The following is a 14989-nucleotide window of genomic DNA, read 5'->3' as shown; positions in this document are numbered from 1 at the left end:
CCAAAAAGAGACAAAAGTAATATGGTTGGTTAGAAATTTTTTTTATGATAGGTATATTTTTTTTAATTCATTATAAAACTTTCGCAAAGTGAAAAAAAAATGAATAACTCTTTTCAATGAAAATTTTTGATAGTTTTGGCGATAAACTTGGTTGAAAGTTCAACATAGTTTATTAATTAGGACATCACCATTGGCTTTGTTGACTTTTCGTCATATTTTCAATATTTATTCAATAAGAAGGAATAGGTAGCCTCCCTAACGTGTGTATTGTGATAGAGTGGGTCCATTTTGTTACAAAACACATAAAATTCGTACATTTAAATGTTCTCCACAAAAAGTCGTAATCCTTCTCGGTCTTTCAGTTTAATTTTCATTCTCTTGAAAAAAGGAACAATCGAATGATAATAATACTGAACAGAACAGTGTATAAAAGTGTAGTGTTCTTACGGTTAAAAATGTTTTTTTGTTGGTATTTCAGTGGACTTTTCGATCGTTTTTTGACGACAGTCGACTGCGTTTGACAAACTGCAGTACAAATGGCGGCATATAAATAAACCTAACTAAATTGTATATGTAGGCAGGCTTTCTAAAGTATTAATGTATTTAAATATTTAACAGAATGACTCATAAAGCACTAGATTCCCGACGGAGCACCGCAGCTCAGTTCTTTTTGCAAGATAATGAAGAATTGTCTTCTTCGTACAATAAGGTTATGTGGAATTTGTAGTACCAAAGTAGGCATGCTAATATAAATCGAATAATAAATGTGTCTGGTAGTGAATAAATAAAATAATTTAAACACTTCAAGTATTTATATTTATTGAGTTCCGCATAATATGTTTTAGTTGACTGAAATAGATTGACAAGTTTTTTTTGTAGCAACGCCCCAACCGTTTTAAAAAATACTCAACTTAACATTATACGTGTGTTTGCGATTACGAGCTCTTAAAACCATTATTTTATAGTATAAAGCGAATAAAAGCATTATTTAGACTATGTTGCACTGGATGGCACGTCATGTATAACCTCTATATACTTTATTTTTTTTTAAATATTTCATTATGTATGTATGTTAATATTTAATTTTTAAGTATAGTTAATATTCAGATTTTAGTAGTATTTAGGTTATTCATCTTAAACAGTTTCAGCTTCTGTATATATTTTATTTTGTGAAAGTTTTTTTTTGGTATTTTAAAATAATTATATAGGCCTATTTGTAAAAATTTAACTTTTTTATTGTATCCCACTCCGTTTCTCTCTTCCTTGTTTAGTTGTACATATAAAATTTGATTTTGTAGCATCAGGTCTTGGGGGAATTTGTAAATTAAACTTTTGTGTCAATTTTAATATTATTAAAATTTATTTCTAGTTGAAAACAGTCTTGGATATGCTATTAAAGCACAACATAAATTTACATCACTATATTTACATTAATAATTTACAATACGTAAAATGCTTATTGACACATGAAGTTCTTGGAAAATCTGAATGTGCCTTGACAGAATCATTAGAAATAAAACAAGGAACTTTAAATACTTTTTTTTTAATTTGACGTCCCTACAGTAGACAATAACATAGAAAACAAATTTCTTCCCTGGGCTTTTCGTGATAGTTTATGTTTACCATGAAAACATATTATTCTCAATAATTTTATTTACTTTAATATTGTCTTTTACTTTGCAAAAGTTTAACAAGTTCAAGTGTTATGTATGTATGTAATGTTATGTATTTATGTATGTATTATAAAAACATGGAAGATGAAAACGCAAGCCAAAGCTCAAGAAGTTGAAAGTTGGCAGATGCTTTCGTTGCGGCTGTTGCGCCTTGCATTGTTTTTGAACTGGTGTTTGAAAAAGTTGTTACGGTATTTAACTTTTTACATCTTGCGTTTCTTGCTTCGTTATTATCCCGGTCTTAAGCCAATCAGAAGCCTTGAAGGCTCCATGGTGAGTGAGAGGTCAGATCACTCGCCTGCTGCCAAGGCACTCTGTGTTAGATTGCCGGAGAAGTTGAACCCAGAAGTTTTGAGTGGAAACGTGGTTGATGCTGCTGTGAGTCTGTGTATCTTCTGGGAGTGGTCCAATTTTTTCCACCTATTCCTTCTGCCAGCACTCTATACTGCTCTAATCTCATGATCCCTCTTTATCTTTAACCACCTGAGTGCAATCACATTGATAGCCCACTCATTCGAAGCCCTTGAACACATCTAGCTTACTCTAGTATTAACATTCTTGTTATAGCGGACTGTATTATGTGTTCAAGAACGTCAGTACTCTGAATTGATGTTTACAGTGTATGGTTGGATTTTATTTTTAACTTGGCTCTACGTTTGAGTAACCATAATACCTAGGTTTATCTTTAACATTAACATGACAAAATTGAAACAAAACTGGAAAAACTGGTAATTAGTAACAGATTGTGGCTCTAGAACCATTAAAATCTAGCCTATATATATCAATCGAGTAAATTGGTTAGAAAATTTAAGTAAAATTAGGTGCACCTTTTGATACCGGACATGTGTATCGTAGCTATTATATGTGACGTAAGGATGAAGGGAAATAGTTACATTTTATTGGCAAATTAGGCCTATATTGACAACCGAAAAATAGGCTTGGTTCTTTTGGAAAAATAGGCACATGTTCAAGATAGACAGGGACCTAATATTATGTAAATTTCTATGTTGTAAGTGGGCAGGCTCTACTTACTTCACCATTTGATTTGTATGCCCTAAAATAATGTGCTTTTTTGAGTATTGTATTATTCTATTTATTTTTTTCCGGTTTCACTTTTATTTAATATTTTTTTTTTTTTTTGGTGACAAAATGAATTACCAGTATGTAATCTAAAAATATATGAGGAGTCAACTATTTTTTACTAAAAAAACACAACTTTGAACAGTTTTAACATTATCAAAACAAAAAGTTGACCTTGAAATATCATATTTTACAAATTAAACACTTCATAAAAATTAAATAGTCACACCTACCTGCACTTTTCTTAGAATTGAGTTGAAATTTAAAAATGTATCTTTGCTGGATAGGACTAATCAAGTAACATTAGCAATCCTACTCATAAATTATCTTTTGGAATTCTCTTTCTCAAAGAGTCCTCATATTCACTTTTAACGTTCACATAGATTGGAGTTTGTAAAATGGTATTTTCCTGGAGTGAATTTCTGTCTTGGAACTCGGTTTTCGACTTTCAAGAGCCATCGTTTTGTAGTTTCTGCCACATGTTATGTGGGTAAGTTGTCATGTGAAACCATCTGAAAATGTAATCCTTGTTCCTGCAGATTGTAGAATGGCTGAATCAAGCCTCTCTTTCCTCTTCCGACAACAGCAAGATGGAGTTCCTTCGCAAAGTGCAAGAAATTATCATAAATAAGGACGCGAGCCTTTTGGACAACTTCCTGGATGAAGTTCTGGGCTTCCAGAACGATCGCAGCGCAGACGTGCGGAAGACAATAGTTGGCTTCATTGAGGAAGCAATGTGAGTAGTGAGTTCCTCAGGTCTAGCGTCTAGCCACGATCGAACTGCTCTTCTTGGGCAGCCAGAAGGTGCTGAGGGGGCCCCACAGACCTGGAACACTGAGGTTACTAAGAAATGTCAGTGAATTAAAAACTCACAAAGCTACTGGAAGTAAAACTTCCCCTGGAAGTAACTTAACGACCTAGAGCAGATCGGATCAGTTTTTCCTGGAAGGATGCATGTTATAAACATTAATTTTTGTCCTGATCTTGGAAATGGGAAGTTTACTGTAATAATCTAATAATATAACTTATAATGCCGATAAAACCATTTCAGGATGATAATGTGACATCTGAAAAAACACTCTAAGTAATATGAAAATTTTGTTAAACCTTAAAATTGAAGTAGTATAATCATGTGCATACAGCCACAGGTTTATACGTTGTGTCACTTCCTAAAAGGTCAGTCTCACATTTCATGTTGAGTATTTCATTTTCTTGTTGTTACGGTTGTTTGAATGCTTCTGTAAATTTATTACGATAGCTCTCCTTGCATTAAAATTTTTTTCTCAAATTTGTGTGACTTTATTCAACTCAAAAATAATGTTTAGTAATTTTCCGGTGAAAAAAAAAAAAAACCGGTGATGCAACAACCACTGCATGAGCTCTAGCAGAATGAATTGCAGGAAAAACACTTTATTTGTGGTAATGAAGAATGAAATAACTAACTTTGCATTTGAGACAAGAGTATTAAGTAGGTATGTTTCAAATTCCTACAATATGTTTAAACATAAAGAGAAAAAAATATATGTCCGCAAGTCTTTCAGTCCTCCGCAGTGATGTGTAAACATGTAACCTTTGTAATGAGATTATGTTGCAAATAAACTTATAATACAAAACTCGAACGCAAAATTTAACGTAGTATTCTTAAAAAACAGGTCAGAGCGTGATTATTATACAAAAAGGATTCATTTTAGGGAAACAAGTAAAAAAAAAAAATTCCCGTTTTAAAATATAACTATAATTCTGTTTAACATGATGGTAATAACCGAACAAAATACAACCCAATCCAGGTTAGGCTAATTATTTTTATTCCCTTCAAAATCAGTGCATTTGGTGTGCTTTGGGTAGTTTCGGTACATTTACAATGCAGTTTCTGCGCTGGTGTAGGCAGGGTGGCTTGAAAGAACAAAACTTTAACTTTACAGTTAAAATACTTGTAAAATTTTTATTTTTTTCCGAGATATTTTTCTTATATATCTTAGTTTATAACGCTATTATATTTCATGATGTCGTGGTGGCCGAGCGGTTAAAGCTTAAAGGTGTATCCTTGAGTTCGGACTACTATCAAAGTCAAGCACCATTTTATGTACGAATGAATCACGCTTGTCCACCAATTTTTCGAGGTTCCTGAGACTTCCACGAGACGTAGCACCGTGGTTATGCATTCTTGATTCATATTCACGAATTTACTCCTGCCAAATGCTTTATAAGGAGAGTTAAGACGTTTGCACATTGAAACAATTGGTGTATGGACGTACATATAAAATTTCCACCTGTTATCCCAGTGTGTAGTTTAGTGCTGAGCCGAACCAGGTTCCGAATATCGAAACCGGCCGATATAATCAATATCGGAGTCGTGCAAGATTCACATAAAAAATGCCTATATTAAAATTGATAAATTTGTACATTTTAATAATTAAACATTGTTTTTTATTACATGATCCCAACCGAGTTTATTTATCCATTTCTAAAAAAATTTCGCCGAACAGAAAGAAAAAAAATAAATATGGTTACAGTCTACAGTGCATGTTTATGCGTTAAAAAAATCAAAATACGAAAGTATAAAAAGGTACAAGTAGTTTTATGAACTCACTAGGATTATGCCGGGTATTGTAAAATTTTCAACTAGATGCGTTCGAAAAGTGATAAGTTGTATTTAAAGTTATGGTCATTGATTTGTGTTATTGCATTATATTTCCAAAGTAAAATATGTTGACCTCATCCTCATCCAACACACTAGCAGGGGCGTAGCCAGGAGGAGGGTTTTAGTGGTTCAAACCACCCCCCCCCCCCCCCCCCTTCCATCAAATCTTTAATTAATTTCTTATTCATCACTCAAACAAATTTCATATTAAAGTTAATAAAAAATTTTACAGTTACAATATTTAAATTTAAGTACCGAAAACTGCTAAAATGGCGCTATTTTACACCTTAAAATCCAAATTTTCCCCGGGGGGAGGACCCCACGCTTTAATACGGGAGGGGGGAGCCATGCTTCTTAACACCCCCGCATACACAAATCCTGGCTACGCCGCTGCACACTAGTAATAACATTTGGGCAGTATCGGTAATGGGAACGGGCAGTGTCAGTATCGGAAAAGGCCCAGCGCTGGCGCAGCTGCGTTGACGAATGGTTGATGGGTGGGTGTGCAGCAAGAAGGACCCGGACGTGCTGCCCAAGGTGATCACCAACCTGGCGATGCTGCTGGAGGACCCCAGCGTGCAGGTGCAGAAGCGCGTGATCCAGGCTGCCGGCCAGGTGTACCGCTGCACGCTGGTGTGGCTGTCGCGCGTCAAGAACGTCACCGAGGAGATGGAGGCCGCCTGGTCCGTCATGAACCGCATCAAGGCCAGCATCGTCAACAAGGTGGACAGCGACAACGACGGGTCAGTGAGGCCGCAGAACCTTCGCTAGCTCACGTGTCGTTACTTCAGTTTGCAGTCGCGTGTGTTCATCCTCTCAGTAAACGTTTAACCTTACAACATAAAAACCGGGACGTTCCTGCTAATCGTAGAAAATTTCGTACTACATTTGCTTTGATTATATTGAAGCCGTGATTTTTTTTATGCGTGCTTATGGGAGATAGTAAAAATGAACTCGTGAAAAAAGAATGACTAAGACAACATGGCCTTATTAAAATTGTTTAAATAAAACTATATTGAAAATAATCCAACATTACGAAAGCATTTAGGATGAGCCATCACTCATACAACGACCTTCAAACCCTGATTACTGACGTGAATGATCTCGCCAAGTCACCAGAGAAATCACATCTAACACCTCGTAGCTCTAGAAGAGTGATTAGGTAATATGATACCGGAATCTTTTGGCATTGCAGACTGTGAAATTGCCAAACCAAACCTAATAGCTAATTGTGGGCCATAAAAAAATAAGGAATTATTAAAACAAGCCAAATACTTAATCACAGAACAGGCAATCTATAAACTGCAAAATAAAAAAAAATGCTTCAGAACAAACCCAGTTTTCTAAGTCTTTTAATAATTTCACTTACAAACTTAGAGCTTTTTAAATCAAATACGGACCCGATCTTATAACTATATAATTCCCCCTGCAATCTTATGTAAATGATTATACTTCCAGGATGGCAGAGAGAAACACAAAGCTGCAGCCGTCACAAACTACTTAACATGAAAATTAAAACAAACTACATGTTTTTAACGTTAAACCAAAAGAGATGTAAAAACTGAGTAACTTATCTTCACCTAATGTAGTCAGTGCGAAGGTCCTTTGGTCCTCCAGATAATCTGCCAGGCATCATGCCATCTTGGTTATCGTATTCTTTGGCTCGACGCAGCCAGGACTGGGCTTTGAGCTTTTTTGTTGACGTCAACATTCGTGGACGGTTGATTATTTTGTTTGTTGTAGTTGCTGCTCACGCTGAATAATCAGTTATGTTCTCCCAGGGGTTTTTAGAGACTGTAACCTATTAAAATAATATCATTCTGTAAAGAGGTGTTAAAAAGGCCTGCCATGCCGGAAATTGTGATGAATAACTCAAAATTAAATTTTCTGGCAATAAAAAAATTGCGAGTTGGCTGGGCCCAGACCCTCTTGATTCCTGAAGCTTGCGTCCGCGTGTGCCGCAGCATCCGTACCCACTCCGTCAAGTTCCTGGAGCGGGTGGTGCTGACCCAGACCTACCCCACGCCCGACAGCATGCACCGGGAGAACGACCTCTCGCTGGAGGACATCCCCCTCACCCTGAAGGTGGCGCGTCGTCGCAAGCTGGAGGAGGAGGCAAAGTGAGTAGCTCCTGTGCCGCCCGCCCGCATTGAGGCTTCGTCCCTCGTGCCTAGAGACGAGATTGTGTGGCGAGTTGCGATGAAACTGTACCAACACCTTTTAACACCGACATGTGAGTTACACACCATGTAGCACCGAAACGCAAGTTACATCATGGAATCAAGTAGCTTTCAACCAAAACTTAAATCAACTCATAAAAAACTGTTATCTTTTAATGTGTGAAATTCAAGAAATGTTATTTCCGGGGGAAAAAAATTACTCCAAAGTGTGTGTGGATCGGAAAAATAAATTAAATTTGTTTTATTGCACATCCATTATCAAATGAATTTTATGCCATAAATTATTGCTAATTTTTTTTTTTTACTTATCTGTTTAGACCAATTTATTAAAAATTGTTTTACCGTAAAAATGAGGCGCATAAATTTTACCCCTAACTTTTGAAGTAAGTAAATTACAAAACAGCTGTTATAAAAATAAAAAAAATATCTGAATTCTCTGTTTCAAAAAAATTTTGGACCAAAAATAAAACCATAAAAATCTCGTCTGTAGAGATGTACCACTGTGTGTACGTGTTTCTCTCTCTCCGAAACCAAAGCTCGAGCAGACTGAGCCAGCGTGGCTGCTGGCACGGCTGTGCAGACAAGCGTGTGGCTGCACTGACGGCCGTGTGTCCGTGTGTGTGTGTGTGTCGGCAGCATGGTGTTTGAGCTGCTGCTCAAGTTCCACAGCTCGCCGCACATCAGCAGCGTCAACCTCATGACGTGCATGGGCTCGCTGACGCTCATCGCCAAGATGCGCCCCCAGTTCATGGGCCGGGTCATCGCCGCCTTGGAGACGCTGCACAGTGAGTCCGGTCCTTGTGCCGATTCCTCGACCCGCCCGATGAGTAGAGACCTGCAAAATTTGCGGATTCATTCGGTGATAGGCTAGAATTCAAACACATATACCTCTTAGATAATTTTGCTATTGGCTTACTGTTCACCTGGACGAATCTCAACCAGTTATAAACCCTCAACCAAAGAATTATCGAATCGCAGACAAACCAGCTGAGACGACTTAACAAGTCGGCAGCCAATGAACTTGCGTTATTTGCCCGAGTGTACAGAGGTATGTGCAGTCTATCCTGAAGGCCATCGAAACCGCGAATTTCGCAGGTCTCTACTGATGAGATATGTTCAGTCCTCAGAATGGTGGCCGTTCGCACGTGAGTGTTGAATCAGTAGGGATGGGCCGAGACTCGAAAACTTGAGCAGAGTAATCGTGACTAGCAGGTTTCAATTTATGAATTAAAAATAAAATTTAATAAACATCCCATGCTTTCATGGCCGTTGTCTGCATTTTTTTTGTTTTTTGCTTCTGGGTGTAGGCCGTGTCAGGTAAGTTGTCTCGCGATGTTTCGGCGGTCATTGCAGCTGCCATCATCAGGTAGACTTTAAGTCTGACAGTCTGACTTAGTCTACCTGATGATGGCAGTTGCAGTGACTTGCGAAACGTCGCAAGACAATTTACCTGACACGGCCTACACCCAGAAGCCAAGAAAATGTAAAAAAAAAAAAATTGTTTTGCTGAAATTCACATTTTTTTTCTCATAAACACATAAATACAAACATCATGAGCTAGAATTATAAGTTGTGTAATATTAACAAATGCTAATAAATGTCTTTTGTTGTATGTGTAATGTAAAAGCTAAAATAAAGGAAATATTTGATAATTAACAGTTTTTGTTAACCATGAAACAATTAAATCTCATTAGAGTGGCTTTATTATATTATATCTTTTAAGATAAGAACAAAAAAAAAAGTGAAATTTCACGATAATAAAAAACAAAAACACATATTTCTAATTTGTAAAAATACTTTCTTACGTTGTTTCTGTTCCATTTTCAAACTTTGTTTACACACACAATACCTTTAATAAACAGTAAAAAACTTGGACGACGAGTTTCTAAATTATGCTTTACTTAATAAACAAACATCGTTCTTTGTAACGTACGTTTTTAAATTCATCGAATAAGCGCGCGCATGCGTAAAACATACGAAAAATGCGAGTAACGAAATGCATTCGTGTGTAACGTTTCGTTACTCAGTACTAGATGGTGCACCCGTTACTCAGTACCGAATACATACAGTTTGCTACAGCTCTAAAATTTTTGTATCCTATTTTGTGGTTTTCTTTACTATGGTGCACACATGCGATGCTAGTTGATGAACGGAACGTGGCGTGTGTGTCGCCCCACAGCCAACCTGCCGCCGACGCTGTCCAAGTCGCAGGTGAGCTCCGTGCGCAAGCACCTCAAGATCCAGCTGCTGAACCTGCTGAAGCACCCGTCCTCGGTCGACTACCACACCAACATCACCACGCTGCTCACCGACCTGGGTGCCACCTACCAGGAGGCAAGTCCGCCCCTGCTGCCTTCGCTTCCCTTCCCCCGTCCTCACCCGTCATATTCCTGGGGGCTCCTCGGCGGTGCAGGTGGGAGGAGGGTGGGGTTCCGAACTAGCAAGGCCCTGGCCCCGGGAGTACCGGGATTCCCGGAACTTTCAATGAAGTAAAAGAATTGGGAATTTAAACACGATAACCGGTTCGTTTGGTACTTTTGGGAACTTGTCATGGACGGGTACTTTTGGGAACTTGTCATGGACAGGTACTTTTGGGAACTTGACATGGACGGGTACTTTTGGGAACTTGACATGGACGGGTACTTTTGGGAACTTGACATGGACGGGTACTTTTGGGAACTTGACATGGACGGGTACTTTTGGGAACTCGACACGGACGGGTGCTTTTGGGAACTTGACATGGACGGGTACTTTTGGGAACTTGACATGGACGGGTACTTTTGGGAACTTGACATGGACGGGTACTTTTGGGAACTCGACACGGACGGGTGCTTTTGGGAACTCGACACGGACGGGTGCTTTTGGGAACTCGACACGGACGGGCATGACATTTTTGTTTTTATTGTGCGCTGAGGTTACTTTCATTTGCTCTTCTCCTCTGGCGAGGCGAGTGATGCGGGTGGGACGAGTCAGTCGCCAGTCGGTGTTCGCACTGCTGCATGTGTGCGCCTGTGGTTGTTGCGCCAGTATTCCTTAAATAACAATGTTTTTTTTCGATTTTGTTTATTTTTAAAAGTAGAAATGTTATTTTAAGCTAACAATTCTGTGTTTTTGCATGCATTAAAATGGTTATTTGCTTAATTGTTTTTTTTTTTCTTTCTTTCAAAGTTAAAGATGGAGAGTATGACTGAGAATAAAGTGATATCTTAAAAAAAATTTAATTAGAGTTTAATAGAAGAATTTAGCATTATTAATATGATACTAAACTGAATCAAAATTTTCTATAAGCTTTATTTAATGGTTGTTTTAAAAATCAGGAGTAAGTCCTTCGTAATGTGTTTAACCTTGCAGTGGTTGTTATTCTCTGTGGACATATCTATAAGCATGTAACAAACAATTGAAAATGTGTTGAACTTGAAAGTTTGTTTTTGTTTATTTACTTTATTTTGACATTCTCCAAGCAAGTTTCTTTAAAACTGAAGCAAAGCTATAATTTTTTTTAAGTCACTAGCTGAAGTATTATTTTATATCTTCCATGAGGTCAGTATAAATTCAGTACTGATGGTGGAAATTTGTTTGATTAACCTTACTAATTTTTTTTTGAGGAACCATAGAAAGGAAAGTTAAAGTAACATATTCCTATTTCTGCCTTACAAAGTAAAGAAGTTACAGTGGAGTCTCAACGAACCAAGTTAATGTGGTTGGCAGCAACCTTAGATTAGCCAAATCTTGGATAATACTGATATAATACTATAATAATTGGTTTTCAGTTGACACAGTGGTATCAATTTTGGGCTAGCATTTTTCTAGTTTTTTTTTGGTGTAGATTCTTTCACGTCACTCCATGATTTGCCCTACCAATATCTTCAGGCTTTCGACAACAGTTAGATCATTTTATAGGTTCTCAAGCAAATTTTTCAACAGTCTTTGATAATTTAATACAATTTCTTGGACATATGACATTACAGTTTTGCACTGTTTTTCATGGAAAAAAAAATTCAAGAATGCAAATTAAGAAATAATAAGGAAAACTCGCCACTATGTCAAACCTTCCACGTAATTCTTGTGCTGTCTGTTGTGTAAGTTTGGATGATTTCATGTGTGCTGTCACCGCCGTGTTGTCTATAATACCTGTTCAGGTTCATCGTTGGGTTTATCTGTTTGACATCGGCTGATTTAGTCCTGTTCTCTGCGAGTCTTAATGTTTTCATTTTTAGTTCTTAATTTGCATTCTTGATTTTTTTTTTTCCCCATGACAATTTGCGAAACTGCAATGGTGCATGTCCAAGAAGTTGTATTGAATCAAAATACCCCCGTTGCATGAATCATTGAAAGAACATCTTGAGGTAAGCTCGGATAATGCGGAACCTCTGTTAATGTTAGTATCAATTGCTAATTAAAGTAAGGAAGTATGTACATAGACTGTGCCAATTTTTACCCTCTACAGAATATATATAGTATGGGACTTAAGTATTAATAACCCTTTTTAGCTATGTGTCAGACACTCATAACGAACAATTATGTGTATACCAGAGTACTCTGTGTTTAGGTCTTATAATATAACAGTTCTTCGGGCAAAAAAAAAAAGGAATTTTACACATTTCCTTTATTTTACACTTTCCCGCATTTTACAACATTTTCGTACACCCCCCTTGAATAGTGTAAAGAAGGGGTTTTACTGTGTTATGTTTACTCGTGCAACCCAGCAGCTAAGCAATATGTGTGTGTGTGTGTGTGTGTGTGTGCAGTGGCGTAGCCAGGATTTGTGTATGCGGAGTGTTAACAAGCATGCCGCCCGCCCCCCCTGTATTAAAGCGGGGGGTCCGGGGGTCTTCCCCTGGGAAAATTTGGAATGTAAGGTGTAAAATAGTGCTATTTTAGCAGTTTTCGATACTTAAATTTAAATATTGTAATGGTAAAAATTTTATTAATTTTAATATGAAATTTGTTTGAGTGATCACTGATGAATAAGAAATTAATTAAAGATTTGTGGCTAAGGAGGGGGGAGGTTGAACCCCTAAAACTTCCCCCTGGCTTCGCCCCTGTGTGTGTGTGTGTGTGTGTGTGTGTGTGATGTGAGGGGAGGGTGTGTGCAGGGGATGAACCCAGCAGGCACGCGACATGCGTGTGCGTGTGTGTGCGTGCGCAGGTGATGAAGTACTACCCCAAGCCGGACGAGGTGCGGAAGCGCCAGAAGCGGCTGGCCGCGGAGAGCCTGGTGGTGCAGGCGGTGGTGGCCAAGCGGCCCCGGGTGGAGGCGGAGGGGCCTCAGCCCCCGGAGGAGCAGGAGGCGGCGGTGTCCGTGGAGGACGCGGCGGCCCCCCCTCCCCCGCCCTCCGAGCGCGCCAAGAAGCAGACCGAGGTCACGCTCGACCTCATGGAGCAGTTCATCGCGGAGCGGCTCAGCCCCGAGCTGGCCACGCAGCTCGTCATCGCCTCCATGGTTAGCTGTCGCAATCGAAGCTCGCTCACTTCACCGGGATATTTGATATTGGTTTTATTTGAAGCTTTGGTTGTGAAGCAAAGATTAAAAAAAAAAAATTGATGCTCAAGATTTGTTCATGAAAATATTATTTTTTATTGGTGTTTTATTTTTTTTAGTTGTATAGATTTGGTTACTTAAAGAAATCGACAAGAAGGTGTTCCGTTTGCCTTCATGAATGCTTAATATTAATATTATGCATGTGTATTTTATATTAGGTATTATTGAATTATTAATAGAAGCCATAATCGAGTTCAATCCTTACATTTCATTTGTTTATTTTTTTTACTTCAGTTGTGTATTTTATGAAATAAGTGTTACACCTAATACAGCTCCGCTGAGATCAATATTCACAATTTGATTTGACTTTGCAAAAATTTTATATATTCAATTTGAAATTTGCTTTGCATAAAAAAAAATTGGTATTTCACACACAGGCCTATCGGAAACTTATATAATAGATATATTTTTAAACATAATAATAATAATAATAAAAAAGAGACTATTCAACTAATTTAGTTTCTGTATGGCATGTATTTACAAGTAGTTGACCCCTGAGATGTGACTTTTTTTGTGAGCTTCCGCTCCGGTACGGGAACTTGTGTCCCTGGCCCGGGCGGTCCTCGCCGCAGGTGCGTGTGTCTCCGTGTCGCAGAGCAAGCTGCCGGAGGCGATGCCGCCCCACTTCAGCGCGATGTACACGCCCATAGCTGCGGCCGGCACGCACGGCCAGATCAAGCACGTGGCGCGCCTCATGGCGACGCAGTTCGCCTCGGCGGGCGTCGGCACGGGCGGCAAGAGCAAGAAGCTGCTGCCGCTCACCAAGGTGACTGCTCGCCGTGAGTGGCCCTTCCGCGGCCGCCCGCGCCCCTGGCATCCCGTCGGGGATCGTCCGTCAATCACGTGAGGCTCGAAAAGGGGGTCGGGAAAAAAATCACGAAATATCACCAGGGGGTGAGAGGGGGGGGGGGGGGTGTAGAGGGATATCACGTGTATTTATTTTTTCGCACTATTTCTACTAAACCGACCTTGACTTGCCGTAGCCAGGCAACAATGTCCCCGCCCGCCGCAATACGAACCACCCGGCTCGGCTCGCCAGTCGCTGGTAAGACTGTAGTTTTGGCGCCGAATACATGCGTATATCACATATAAGCCTGTTCCTTTATTATTATTATGCCCAGTGAGAATAAAACTGCAACCTTAATGTGTGTGTCTGGACATTTTTATCACTATGCTTAATTTTCCAGAATTAAATTAGATTATACCTATATTTAAAGATAATATTGTGAAATGTTTAAAAATATTTTGTACCAAAAAAATACACGTGATTTATTGGGTGGGTGGGTGGGTTGGGGGGGGGGGGGTAGTCTGAACCCTCACCACAAATAACTAGGGGGGTGGGGGGGTTAAATATTTGCTAAAAAAAACATCACGTGATTAATGGACGACCCCTTAAGTGCCTCTAATAGCTGAATTTTACATTTCGTTTTACACCGTGAATTTTAGACCACATGTGAAAATAGACAGTAGCATCATGCATGAGTTTTTGTTTATCACAGAGCGAGTTGTAAATGTTCTTGAAACTTCAAAATTTTGGCAGATTTTCCAATTGTTTAATGGCCATCCTCATTAACATTAGAAAAAAATTTTTTTTTTCTAGTAGCCAGATTTGATTGTTTAAGAATTTACACCGAAAACCTACAATGTACTTCAATTACAATTGGGTTTGAATCTAAAAAGCAGTTCCTGTTAGATGCCTCAAATAGCTGAATTTTACATTTGTTTTTACACCATGCAATCATGCATGAGGTTTTTTTTGTTCCTATGATAAAATTTTGCGCACAATGCTAGAGCTAATGTTGTTCACCTTAATGATCTGAAGTACTACTATTCATATCTGTAGATGATTTTAATTAAACATTTTGACATTCAT

At 38.6% G+C, this 14989-nt stretch overlaps 1 protein-coding gene across 2 annotated transcripts in view; it reads left to right on the top strand.

Annotated features, from left to right (window-relative positions):
• Nucleotides 1-491: 491 nt before the first annotated feature.
• LOC134534307 (symplekin) overlaps nucleotides 492-14989 on the top strand; it is a 32390-nt gene continuing 17892 nt past the window's right edge. The window contains exons 1-8 of one of the 2 annotated variants that reach the window (XM_063372679.1): nucleotides 492-709; nucleotides 3293-3489; nucleotides 5904-6137; nucleotides 7359-7514; nucleotides 8211-8359; nucleotides 9754-9908; nucleotides 12724-13017; nucleotides 13712-13882. In XM_063372679.1, coding sequence (XP_063228749.1) covers nucleotides 620-709; nucleotides 3293-3489; nucleotides 5904-6137; nucleotides 7359-7514; nucleotides 8211-8359; nucleotides 9754-9908; nucleotides 12724-13017; nucleotides 13712-13882 — 1446 coding nt within the window. In that variant the 5' untranslated portion in view covers nucleotides 492-619. The remainder of the gene's footprint in view (nucleotides 710-3292; nucleotides 3490-5903; nucleotides 6138-7358; nucleotides 7515-8210; nucleotides 8360-9753; nucleotides 9909-12723; nucleotides 13018-13711; nucleotides 13883-14989) is intronic. The other variant, XM_063372680.1, reaches the window with a different exon arrangement.

Source organism: Bacillus rossius, chromosome 7 (genome assembly GCF_032445375.1).
Source record: "Bacillus rossius redtenbacheri isolate Brsri chromosome 7, Brsri_v3, whole genome shotgun sequence".
NCBI lineage: Eukaryota > Metazoa > Arthropoda > Insecta > Phasmatodea > Bacillidae > Bacillus > Bacillus rossius.
Note: the sequence above shows the minus strand (reverse complement) of the source record. Positions and strands in the feature narration are given on the sequence as shown.